This window comes from Camelina sativa, chromosome 9, assembly GCF_000633955.1.
Source record: "Camelina sativa cultivar DH55 chromosome 9, Cs, whole genome shotgun sequence".
Lineage (NCBI taxonomy): Eukaryota > Viridiplantae > Streptophyta > Magnoliopsida > Brassicales > Brassicaceae > Camelina > Camelina sativa.
The window spans coordinates 17,978,810-17,991,931 of record NC_025693.1 but is presented as its reverse complement, the minus strand read 5'-3'; the positions used below and the strand labels follow the sequence as shown (position 1 = coordinate 17,991,931).

Sequence of the window (13,122 nt, the reverse complement as noted above, 5' to 3'; positions counted from 1 at the left end):
TCCCTACATGACTTAAAAATGTCTCTGTTTCACAACTTGGTTTCCCTTTTAGGTTCTTGGATCGGTTTGGTACGTTTTATCGATCCAGAGACAGCATGAATGTTGGAGAAGAGAGTGCACTAAAGAGATGAACGCAACGCATTCACCTTCTTGTACTCTCTTGTTTCTAGACTGTGGATCGTTGCAGGATCCAGGGAGACAAGCTTGGATGCGGATCACTCGGGTGCTCTCAAATTGTGATGCACGCAATGACGATGACCAGCATTTCCAGTTTGGTATGTTCGGAGATGCGTTCACTAATGACGTCACTTCTTCTCCTTTCTTTGATAAATACTTCTACTGTCTTTGGTGGGGTCTCCGTAACCTCAGGTTAGGTTAAAATATTACTCTTGAATCAAACAAAACCGCAGTTTTTGGCCATTTGTTAACTGCTCCTTGATTTGGTTTGTGTAGTTCTTATGGACAGAGTCTTGCAGCGAGTACACTGAGTAGTGAGACTATATTCAGTTGTTTCATCTGTGTTGCGGGTCTCGTTTTCTTCTCTCATCTCATTGGGAATGTTCAGGTAATTAATCAAATTCATAGAAAATTCTACTCCTTATATAGTTTGTAATGGAGTCTAAAGTGATTTCTCAAATTCTTGAAGAACTATCTGCAATCGACGACGGCTAGGTTAGACGAATGGAGAGTCAGAAGAAGAGACACAGAGGAATGGATGCGACATAGGCAATTGCCAGAAGAGTTACAAGAGCGTGTAAGGCGATTCGTCCAATACAAATGGCTAACAACTCGTGGAGTCGACGAAGAAGCCATTCTACGGGCTCTACCGTTAGATCTTCGTCGCCAGATCCAACGACATCTCTGTCTTGCCCTTGTTCGCCGTGTATGCCACACCAGGAAAACACCACATTTTGATTACTTTCAGTTCAAGTAAAAACCCTTACTTTCATTTGATTTTTTCAGGTGCCCTTCTTCGCGCAGATGGATGACCAGCTCTTGGATGCGATATGTGAGCGTCTAGTTCCATCCTTGAACACAAAAGACACATATGTGACACGCGAAGGCGATCCTGTAAACGAGATGCTTTTCATCATTAGAGGTCAGGTGGAGAGTTCAACTACAGATGGTGGACGGTCAGGATTCTTTAACTCCATCACGCTTAGACCAGGAGATTTCTGCGGTGAAGAGCTCTTAACCTGGGCTTTAATGCCAGTCATTACTGTTAATCTTCCATTGTCCACAAGAACCGTGAAGACTCTCTCAGAAGTAGAAGCTTTCGCTCTCCGAGCAGAGGACTTGAAGTTCGTAGCTAACCAATTCAGACGTCTCCACAGCAAGAAACTCCAACATGCTTTCAGGTAATACTCGCTTTTTATTGTCTCAAAAGCAATGGAGGTTTCATGCTTGACTCCATCTTTATATTTATCTTTTGACTCTGATCAGATACTACTCACATCAGTGGAGAGCATGGGGAACTTGTTTTATACAAGCTGCGTGGAGACGATACGTGAAGAGGAAGTTAGCAATGGAGTTAGCAAGGCAAGAGGAAGGAGATGATTACTATTATGACGATGATGGAGACTATGAATACGAAGAGATCATGCCCGAGAGTAGTAACAACGGTGACGAGAACGGCAGCAACAATCAGAATTTGAGTGCAACGATATTAGCGTCTAAGTTCGCGGCTAATACGAAAAGAGGTGTTTTAGGGAACCAAAGAGGGTCTTCAAGAATTGATCCTGATGATCCATCTTTGAAGATGCCTAAAATGTTTAAACCAGAGGATCCAGGATTCTTCTGATTTTTGTGGTTGTGAATTGATTTTGTTGTAACCAATAATATTAGTTAGGTATATAAAGAGACATGATTACGTACTGATTAAAAGCAATTGTGTAGGACAATGATATGTCCATTTCTATCCAACTCATTTCTGGCTCTTATTGGTATGGACATCTCTCGTGATAGTAGTAGCCTAGTGGCTAGTTGCGTAGCAGGTTTTTATACCAGACTAATTAAGTACTGTCTTGATACATTTAGGTGAAATTTGAAAGACTGATTAATTATAGAGTGAATTTGGGCAGCGACCATATATCAGTGTTTAAGAAAGCGCTAGGCGGTATCTGGGCGGTAACCCAGCGCCTAGCGCCTAGAACGCTTAGTCGGGGCCTAGACGGTTTTTAGGCGGTTTAGGCGTTTACAATATAAAATATTATATATAAAAAATTATGTAAAAATATATGTTAGAAAAAATAAAAAAATAATAAATTATAAACAAAAGTAAGAAAATACATTTATTTAAGTTATATTAACAACATATAAATGTTTATAATTACGTATAAAGATATAAAAGTTAATAATTTAAATATATTTAGTTAAAAAACAAAAATAAATATTAAAATAAAATTTATGTAATTTTAAGCGGTTTAGGCGGTCATCTAGGCGTCTGCTGAGCGCCTAGCGCCTAGACGGCGCCTAGGCGGCCGCCTAGACCGCTTTCTTGAACATTGCCATATATTGGTCAAAAATAATGAGAATGACACATATAAAGGGCAATATATATATAATTAAAGGATATAGTCAGTATATTTTTTAATTTTATTCTTCCATATGCTTTGTGGCTTTGTGCAAACCAAAAATGCAAACCAAAAATGTGTAATCCCTCTCATTTTATTGCTCAATTTTATAAATTCATTAAAACTTACAATAGTATTTAAAAACCATAGATTTTTTTTTCATATATGCCAATTTAACTTTTAAAAGTAGAATGTATGTGATTTTAAATGATAACATAGAATGAAATCTGAAAAAAGTATTCCAAATTAATAAGAACATGAAATTATATAAATTTTTTCTCAACTTTAATATTTTTTTTTTTATTACTTACCTTTTTGAGCACTATAATTTTGCAAGAGCAGTAAGTACCACCAATAAAATCTCCCTTATTTATTATAGTTGGAAAAAGTATCACATGTTATGAAATATAATTGTGATTAATCCATCACAAGACACATGTCATGACACTTATTCATGTTATATTACACTAACTCACCACTTGTCATTACCAAATGTATAAGTGTGTGACTCATGTCTTTTGTTGCTCACTATAAATAAGGAGTTGTTGTAAGAAGAGAAGAGAGTAATAATAAGAAGAGCATCATTGTTTAACTCTCTCCCCTCTACTCTCGGTCTCTCACTCCATATATTACTCTCTCCATTTATTTACTATAGTATGTATATATTATACATACACATATACATATATAATATAACATTATATATTTGCGTTATGTTTTATAACACGTTATCAGCACGATGTTTTTACTGCTGGAGCTTTTATGAGGTAAGTAAGTTTATATTGCTTCAATTATGTTTATAGAAAACAAATATTATAGACATCGTAAAATTATGCCTTTTTCTGGATTGATCATCATAAGTTGTAGGTGTTGCCTCCTTTATGATAAAATCTATAGCTAATTCATATCCGAAAAGATTGTTAGATATATGGTAGGCTTTGCCTCCTTCACGATCAAATAAAGCTATGTCTTTTCCGGATATATAGATCGTTTTATATGGTAGGCTTTGCCTCCTTCCAGATATAACAAAAGACTATGTCTTTTCCGGAAAGATCGTTAAAAATGGCAGGCTATGCCTCCTATACGATCAATATAAGGCTATGTCATTTCCGGACTGATCGTTATACATATAGAGGTTCTGCCTCATTAATGATCAAATAAAAAGCTTTGCCTTTTATGGATTGATCATTATATATGATAGGCTCTGCCTACGATCAAAAAAAAGTTATGTCTATTAAATTCTTATATATAAGGCTATAGCTCTTATTTTATTTTCTGAATTTATATGTTTGTTTATTTAATTCCATTTATTAGTAAAGAATAACTATATGTGCTATATGAGATTTAAAGACAATGAAATGTCTTTAAAATCAAAAATATATTTCTCTTATGAGAATATATGAAGCACATGTCAGTATATCATAGACAGTGCAAACATAATTGGAAGGTCTAGATGAGCTAGTCTCTCGACTTTCAAAGACATCAGATTCATAATTATCGATGTCTATTGTTCTCCAAAGTCTCAAAGAAACTCATGGAGTTTTAATGACATTTTGTCTTAATAAAATTATTATGTTGAGGCTATAAACAAATATGGTATCGCAAGATCGGCCATATTGGAGACACACATGTATATGATTATATCATGAAAAAAGAAAGATGGCAAAATAATAGTAAATATAAAATTCTTTTATGCTTCAAGTATAACATTACCGGTCAAGCCATCCCGGTCAATCAATGATATTAAAAATCATTGAGAATTTTTCCAGAGGAACAAAAGTTCTTTCAAAAGTATTGCATGTCCCGTTCACATTTCATGAGGTTGTAAGCATTGCACTTCATTCATATTTCAGGTAACATCTAATTTATGTTGAATTTATTTAAGTTTATTTAAATTCGTTTAAATTTCTATTTATTGTTTATGGAGTTGATGGTTATATACCTCCTCCTTAAATCTGTAGTAGGCTATGCCTCCAGAATCATATATGTTGGCCCATTCACCATCCCTTTGGATTAACAAGTTCATTGTATATATATGATGGTTTGATTTCTTTAATAAATCTCCAAATTAAACCCCAAATATAACCGATCAAAAAATAAGATTCGGTCAAAGGTGAATAGACATAAAAGTCATCATCTTGAGAGGGGGTAATACTAATCTCACATCTTATAAGGATCTAAGATAATAGACATAACCAAAATCGGTATGTTATTGATCCTAAAGTGGGATTCAATATGAGCTGAATGAACTCCAAGAGTTATCATCTCGAGGGGGAGAATTAAAGGAATCCCACATCGACAATAAGTTGATAAACTTTGGTGAATTTGACACCCCATAGCGATATAACTTTGGTGAAGTCATATCCCTTAGTTTATCACATATATATGTCGCATGTGATAAAGTGGAACATATGTGATGTTCATCTTGAAATGAGCTGTAATGAATCGTTCATAACGCAACCCCAAGAGATTGCAAAACGATTCATGGTGATTTAGTCTCCATGTTTTTACATGGAACTTGCAACTTTGCATGTAATAATTATTATATATGAGGCCAACAGTTTGAAATCAATATTTCTCCCATGTTATATGATCATGATTGGAGATCATATATTTCTTATTTTAAATCTTATGGGTGTGTGATACATATTTAAAATGCTCCTCCACACTACATAAAAATATCATCTACAGAGGATAAAATATATAGATGAGGGAGATGTGCCTATTGTAAGATTTGCATATCATCATATTAGATGATAAAGTTCCCCATCATTATGGGAGAATCATCGAATAGTTTTGGATCTTTGAACAAATGAATCTAATGAATATGAACTTGAAAGTTCAAAAGTTCATCATATCACTATTCAAAACATATATTGCAAATCAAATGCAAAAAGCTGATGGATGAGATTTCATACAATTATTGATTCTCACATAAATGAATATGAACTTGTAGTTCTGAGAAATCTCACATCCCAGTTAGAAATGCTCCAATAAAAATATGTCTCTGACGGATGACATATTAAGTCTATGACACATAAGAAACGTGATAGACTACTTTGGTTCCTAAGATAAATAAAATCCTCGAAAAATGAGCAAATTAAAAAGAGGATTATATTCTCAAAAAAGGAGCAAATGAACTCATAAAGAGGAGTAGATAGACTTTTTAAGAAGAGCTAATAGACTCCCAGAGAGGAGCACAAAGACTCCTAAAGAGGAGCAAGATACTCCTCAAGAGGAGTAAATAAACCGATTGATATGGTTAATAATGAAATCAGGTATCTGAATATGATCATTTATAGAATGATTAAAGAGATCTCGATTAACCATGTCATTACGGGAAATATGGAATCAAAGACATAATGTCGACAATAAAAATATTATATCACGCAATGTGATTAATGAGGATCATAAATCTCCGCTCTGTGAGCGTATAGAGATATATATTGGCCAATAAAGAGGTAACCAAGTCTATATTAAACTCATATGAAAGACGGGTAATTTTTGGACTAGTGGTCACAGCATCAAAATGGTATAATGATATATAACAAAATAGTGTGTCGCGCCATGTTTTGTTAAAATACCTTATCAAACCAAATGGATGCTATATGATGACTTGAAATATGCCTCATGGGATGCTTGAAGAGCTAATCCCGAAAGATATATGATATCATAATTATGTTCTCGAGAACTCGTTGATGATCATCAAAACCCTTAAAGGGTTATTTTGAATAAAAGATCTTGTAAACATCTTTCGAAATAGATGTTATATAAATCATTTCGAAAAGAAGTCAAATATATATATAGGGTCATATAGGATCATATATAAATGCTGACGAGCATTTATATATTTTATGAATTGTGCATAGCATTTTCTACTAATCTCTTTGCAGCGTATAACTTATTCTCTATGAGTAGGTTTTTGAGATGATTTAAAATGTATCTTCTATTGCAAAGGTATGATTAACTTGGGCTTAATATATTTTGGAACCCCCAAGTTTGGTATAGTTGGTTTTGCAGATACAGGATATTTATCAGATCCACATAAATCCTGATCCCAAACTGGATATGTTTTCACAATTGGAGGAACTGCAATCTCATGGCGCTCACAGAAATAGACTTTGGTCGCCACTTCCTCAAATCATGCAGAAATAATTGCTCTTCATGAAGCATCGAGGGAATGTGTATGGCTCAGATCAATGACTAACCACATACAAGAATCAAGTGGAATAGTCACCAAGAAAAAGCCAACAACATTATTCGAAGACAATGCTGCTTGTGTCGCCCAAATCAAAGAAGGTTACATCAAGAGCGACAGGATAAAGCATATACCTCCAAGATTTTTCTCCTACACTCAAGAGCTCGAGCAAAAGAAGGAAGTTGATATTCAACATATCCGCTCAAGTGACAATGCAGCAGATCTATTCACAAAGGCGCTTCCAACTACCACATTCAGAAAGCAAATTCACAGTATTGGAATGCGTCATCTACGAGATTTATGAAGAAGGATCATACATATCTTTTCGAGGGGGAGATTACGTTACTATACTCTTTTTCCCTTGTCATGGTTTTTATCCCAATGGGTTTTTTCGTGACAAGGTTTTTAATGAGGTAGTACGTAATTCATCAATGGTGATGGATAATCAAGGGGGAGTGTTATGAAATATAATTGTAATTAATCCATCACAAGACACATGTCATGACACTTGTTCATGTTATATTACACTAACTCACCACTTGTCATTACCAAATGTATAAGTGTGTGACTCATGTCTTTTGTTGCTCACTATAAATAAGGAGTTGTTGTAAGAAGAGAAGAAAGTAATAATAAGAAAAGCATCATTGTTTAACTCTCTCCCCTCTACTCTCGGTCTCTCACTCCATATATTACTCTCTCCATTTATTTACTATAGTATGTATATATTATGCATACACATATACATATATAATATAACATTATATATTTACGTTATGTTTTATAACATCACATTAATTTTCTTATATGTGGAAAACACTTTCAAAGGACCACAACATCGCAATCCACAAAGTAAACCTATGAATTACAAGAAAAGATGAAAAAACATACCAAATAGATGACACAACCACCTCTTAGAAAATGACATCACACCATACTTGCAATTATTTATTTATCTTTATCTTCATTTCATTATCCTTTACATATTCCCCACACAAATATAATTTCCACTTATATCTGCATTTAATTTAATTGTTTCTTTTTTGTAGTTGGAAAAAATAAGAAATCACGGCAAGGCAACACATAGGCCTGGGCCGGAGCCGGATATCCGGCCTTTTTGATGGTATCCGAATCCGGATCCGGCGGATAAACAATTCTATTATCCGAATCCTTATCCGTTATCCCGGATATCCGGTTAGCGGATAACCGTTGAAATTTTGGTTATCCGTCGGATATCCGAAATCCGGCTTTAATTACTATATGGGCTTTAAAATGTAAGCCCAATACGCATTGATAGAGAATAAGAAGGTTTTGGAGCAATTTATAGATAAAAAGTGGAGTGCTTTTTTTGTTTTCACTCGATGTGGGATAAAATGACAAAAGGAAGTGAGAGTGGAAAAGTCCCACATCGACAAAAGCAAAAATTATCTTCTCAACTCTGTGCTATATATGTGTGGTCCCTTCCTCATGCCTATACACACGTATATATACATTACTTATTTATGTTTATATGATATAATGGCGGATCCGGATATCCGGTCCAAATTATTTTTAGTATCCGGATCCGAATCCGTATATGGCCGGATATAGAAACATAACATCCGTATCCGGATCCGTTTTGACGGATATCCGGTTTTTCGGATCGAATACCGGATTCGGATCCGGATATCCGGCGGATCCGGATATTTGGTCTCAGGGCTAGCAACACATATACCAAAAAATCAGAAATCACGGCAAGGCAACTCATGGCTTTCAATCTTATATTATAATCGCTTATTTTGTCTTTCATATTTGAATTCTTATTGGAAAACGGACAAAACAAAACGTTAAATAGTCAAAAATAAGCCATTCAATGTACGGCAACACGAACCAAGGAGAGTTCAAGTTAAGCGACATGTGTGAGAGATTGCAGGAGATCTCGACCGTTGGATTCTTTCCCCCTTCAAATCACAACAAAAATATAAATCCCATTAAAGAGAGAGAGAGAGACTAGAGAAGAAGAAAATCCCAAGAAAGAAAAAAAAGATAAGACCTTTGACGTTTTTGAAAGCTTGTTGTGAAGCTTTTTGCATATCCATCCATGGCGGCTCGTAGAGTCTCTTCTCTCTTATCTCGATCTTTATCTGCTTCCTCTCCCTTATTGTCTCGTTCTCAAGGTACCCCATGACGCTTACTAATAAATCACTGTTCGATATCTCTGATGAATCTCTCAAAGTATCTTCATGTTTCAACTTTATTAGATTCAGTATGATGTTCTGATTCGAGTATATCACTGAACTTAACGTTGTTTCCAATGAAAATTAGATTCTTTGATTAGTGTGTCTGTGGGTGAATCTAGGGTGTGATGTATGAACATGATGACGATTTTGTTTCAGGGAGAAATTGTTATAATGGAGGGATCTTAAGGAGATTTGGAACCTCTTCTGCTGCTGAGGAACTCATTAGTCCCTCTGTTCAAGTTTCTCACACTCAGCTCCTTATCGATGGGAACTTTGTTGACTCTGCTTCTGGTGATTAAAGTTTTCATTTTTATTTGTTAAAAAAATGCAAATTTTGAGTCTTGAGGTTCCAGTTCCATGAGCTTAATAGTTGATTTTTGGAATCCTTCATTTCAGGTAAGACGTTTCCGACTCTTGATCCGCGGACAGGGGAAGTCATTGCGCATGTAGCTGAAGGTGATGCTGAAGATATCAATCGGGCGGTTAAAGCTGCAAGGAAGGCTTTTGATGAAGGACCTTGGCCTAAAATGAGTGCTTATGTAAGTACTCTTCTGGAGTCTTTAAATTTATGAGCTTTAATCTGATATGTTCTCATTTGGTTTGTGATTTGGGTTTCAGGAAAGGTCAAGAGTAATGCTGAGGTTCGCTGATTTGGTTGAGAAACACAGCGAAGAGCTGGCTTCTCTAGAGACATGGGACAATGGCAAGCCTTACCAACAATCCAAGAACGTAGAGATTCCAATGTTCGCCAGATTGTTCCGTTACTATGCTGGTATCTTGATAAAACCTAGTGAAAGTTTCTTGCTTTTGGTGTTAATTTCTGTGAATGAACACATTCGTGGTTTTGCTTTGGTGTGTTAGGTTGGGCGGATAAGATTCATGGACTAACAGTTCCAGCTGATGGAAACTATCATGTCCAAACATTGCATGAACCAATAGGTGTAGCTGGACAGATCATTCCATGGAACTTTCCGCTTTTGATGTTTGCTTGGAAAGTTGGTCCTGCTCTTGCTTGTGGTAACAGCATTGTCCTCAAAACCGCTGAACAAACGCCTCTTACCGCTTTCTATGCTGGCAAGCTTTTACTTGAAGTAAGATAACATGAGATAGACTCTCTTTTCATCTTCTGCTTTCCATTGTTGCTATGAGGAAGTAACAGTGTTTCTTGAAATTTATGATTAGGCCGGTCTTCCTCCTGGTGTTCTGAATATAGTTTCTGGATTTGGTCCAACAGCGGGTGCTTCCCTCGCGAGTCACATGGATGTAGACAAGGTAGAGATATCAATTTCCTTGTTCTTAACTTCTATAAGAAACTAAACTTATGTTATATATATTGTTCCTTTTCCTGCAGCTTGCTTTTACAGGATCCACTGATACGGGCAAAGTTATACTTGGTTTGGCTGCTAACAGCAATCTCAAGCCGGTGACTTTGGAACTTGGTGGGAAATCACCGTTCATTGTATTCGAAGATGCTGATATCGATAAAGCTGTAGAGCAAGCACACTTTGCCCTCTTCTTCAACCAGGTTTGTCTATACTATAAGACATACCTTTAGCTAATCTTACTTGCATTTTTTAGATAGCTCTTGAGCTTGCAGGTTTTTTCAATAGTAGAATATACACCTTGAGGTAATGTTGAGTAATGTTTTTGTAGGGGCAATGTTGCTGTGCTGGATCGCGGACATATGTACATGAGAAAGTGTATGATGAGTTTGTTGAGAAATCAAAGGCACGCGCATTGAAACGTGTGGTGGGTGATCCTTTCAAGAAAGGCATTGAACAGGGTCCTCAGGTAACACACACACATTCCGTACATTAAAAAAGAGTTTAGCCTTTATATTTTCCTGATGATTTTGTGATTTCTTTTACTTATATTTTAAACTTTGTATAGATCGATTCGAAGCAATTCAAGAAAGTGATGAACTACATAAGGTCAGGTGTCGAAAGCAATGCTACTCTTGAATGTGGTGGTGATCAGATTGGAGACAAAGGTTACTTCATCCAACCTACAGTCTTTTCTAATGTTAAGGTAAAAAAGAAAACTCTTCCAAGACGTCTTTAATGTTCTGATCTGTTTCAATTCTTCATGGCATTAATCTTGAACAAATACAGGACAACATGCTTATCGCTCAAGACGAGATTTTCGGTCCAGTCCAATCAATCTTGAAGTTCAGGTACGTACACATAAGTCATGATGGGATATGTGATTAGTAAAATAGTAGAGATGTTTAACCTGGGTATAAACCAAGCTACTCTGAATCGAAAAAACCGATCCAGTAAGCAAACAAGTCACAATATGCTTATATTAATTAGGTCTAGACGTCTAGTTATTAGATATCTGAAAAACTGAACAAAAGTCTGAGCGATAGTATTTTTGACTTAACGTTGGTTACTATTTTGCTATATTTTCGAAGGCCTAAAACCAAAAATGTAATGTTGGGTTCAGGGATGTGGATGAGGTGATAAAGAGGGCAAACGATACTAGGTACGGGCTAGCTGCAGGGGTTTTCACAAAGAGTCTGGACACCGCAAACAGAGTTTCGAGGGCTTTGAAAGCTGGAACCGTTTGGATAAACTGCTTCGACGTCTTTGATGCAGCCATTCCATTTGGTGGTTACAAGATGAGTGGGAATGGCAGAGAGAAAGGGATATACAGTCTCAACAATTACTTGCAGATCAAGGCAGTCGTTACTGCTTTGAATAAGCCTGCCTGGATCTGATCTCTGCAGTTTTTATGTCTGTCTCATCATAAATGCTCAAACCAAAGATAGAGAGACTCTATAAAAAGTTAACAGTAATAAAATTAAGGCCTGGGTTTGTATTTTGTAACTTGAGTAAAAAGGATTGTGATACTTTAATAAATGTGTATTCAAAAGTTCTTGCTGTTATATTTTTTTCTTGATATCACATATAGCTGTTTCTCTTAGACATGGCGTTCATTTGGTTTCTTCGCATTGTTTCCATCGAAACCGAAAATGTAACAATAACTTCATCAACACTAGAAGACACATTTCTAAGTATATATAAATGAAATATGAATTAAAAAAGTTTTATAAAGATACAAAAAGATATTAAAATTAATTTCTAATTACTGTAAATTTTTATTTTCTTTATAAGTATAGTTTAGTATTTCCAAACTAGACTTGATTTTTTAGTTTGTGGGAAACATATCATAGATTTGGTGAAACAGTACTGTTAGTTGAGACTTGAGATGTATATACTATATAGCTAATTTATGATAATTATTATATGCTGTAAAATACATGAACCTAATTAGTACATAATCTACTTAATTTAATACTCCCTCTGTTTCAAAATGTAAGTTGTTTTAGAAATTTTTTTTGTTTCAAAATATAAGTTGTTTTCCAACAATCAAGACAAAAAGCAAACTAAAAGTAAAGTTTATCTTTTTTAAACCATTTATCTTTCTTTTCTTTAATTAAATGGTGAGATAAAATCATAAAGTTTTTTAGAGACTACAAAAAGCAAAAATTATTTTAATATGTGTGCATTCAACCAAAACAACTTACATTTTGAAACAGAGGGAGTACGAGTTAATTCTTGACTCAATTTTTGATAAACGGTGTAATCTACTAAAAATGACGAAAAATGTTGAATGCATTAAAAAAAAAAAAAAGAAAAAAAGAGAAAGACTAAATCGTGAATTACTTCTTCTTCAGCTAGAAGTTTCCGTTTCTCTCTTTTTTAATTTCTTTTTCTTAATCTCTCTGAGAGATTCTCTCTCACAATTTTTGCAACTTGTGTTGTCTTGTTGGATCCTCCAAATCCCTCCTTTTTCTCTCTCACTCTCGCTCTCGCTCTCGCTCGATCCTAATCCCGTAATCCGCTTTTAGATAGATACTGCATCATCAGCTCACGATTTCGAGAATCGATTCCACCATTTTTTTAAAAAAAATCTTCAAACCTTTCTTAGGGTTTCTCACTCCTCCTTCTTTTTTATTTTCTTTCCATCATCTCTCATGGCGATGAGAGGTGTCGATTTCAAGTGGTGAGTTTATTTTCACTTGGGTCGATTTAAAGGAAACAGATTTCGATTTTTGGATCAATAAATTACCCATTTTACGAGTTTTTAGGGGCTTCTTTTTTTTTTTTTTTTTTTTTTTTTTTTTTTTTTT

The 13,122-nt window shown here is 35.1% G+C and overlaps 3 protein-coding genes across 3 annotated transcripts in view; all 3 read left to right on the top strand.

Moving 5' to 3' along the window:
* LOC104715385 (probable cyclic nucleotide-gated ion channel 16) overlaps positions 1 to 1,876 on the top strand; it is a 3,146-nt gene extending 1,270 nt beyond the window's left edge. Inside the window, exons 2-6 of the mRNA XM_019229982.1 lie at positions 188 to 369; positions 454 to 565; positions 647 to 883; positions 964 to 1,358; positions 1,444 to 1,876. Coding sequence (XP_019085527.1) covers positions 188 to 369; positions 454 to 565; positions 647 to 883; positions 964 to 1,358; positions 1,444 to 1,801 — 1,284 coding nt within the window. The 3' untranslated portion in view covers positions 1,802 to 1,876. The remainder of the gene's footprint in view (positions 1 to 187; positions 370 to 453; positions 566 to 646; positions 884 to 963; positions 1,359 to 1,443) is intronic.
* Positions 8,744 to 11,864, top strand: LOC104711276 (aldehyde dehydrogenase family 2 member B4, mitochondrial). The gene is made up of 11 exons (XM_010427969.2): positions 8,744 to 8,924; positions 9,144 to 9,278; positions 9,384 to 9,526; positions 9,606 to 9,759; positions 9,849 to 10,078; positions 10,170 to 10,259; positions 10,339 to 10,512; positions 10,641 to 10,778; positions 10,878 to 11,015; positions 11,099 to 11,160; positions 11,433 to 11,864. The coding sequence occupies exons 1-11, from the start codon at positions 8,849 to 8,851 to the stop codon at positions 11,704 to 11,706; spliced, it is 1,614 nt and encodes a 537-aa protein (XP_010426271.1). The 5' UTR covers positions 8,744 to 8,848; the 3' UTR covers positions 11,707 to 11,864.
* LOC104711275 (E3 ubiquitin-protein ligase SIS3) overlaps positions 12,592 to 13,122 on the top strand; it is a 3,835-nt gene continuing 3,304 nt past the window's right edge. Inside the window, exon 1 of the mRNA XM_010427968.2 lies at positions 12,592 to 12,995. Within this exon, the coding sequence (XP_010426270.1) occupies positions 12,967 to 12,995 (29 nt within the window). The 5' untranslated portion in view covers positions 12,592 to 12,966. The remainder of the gene's footprint in view (positions 12,996 to 13,122) is intronic.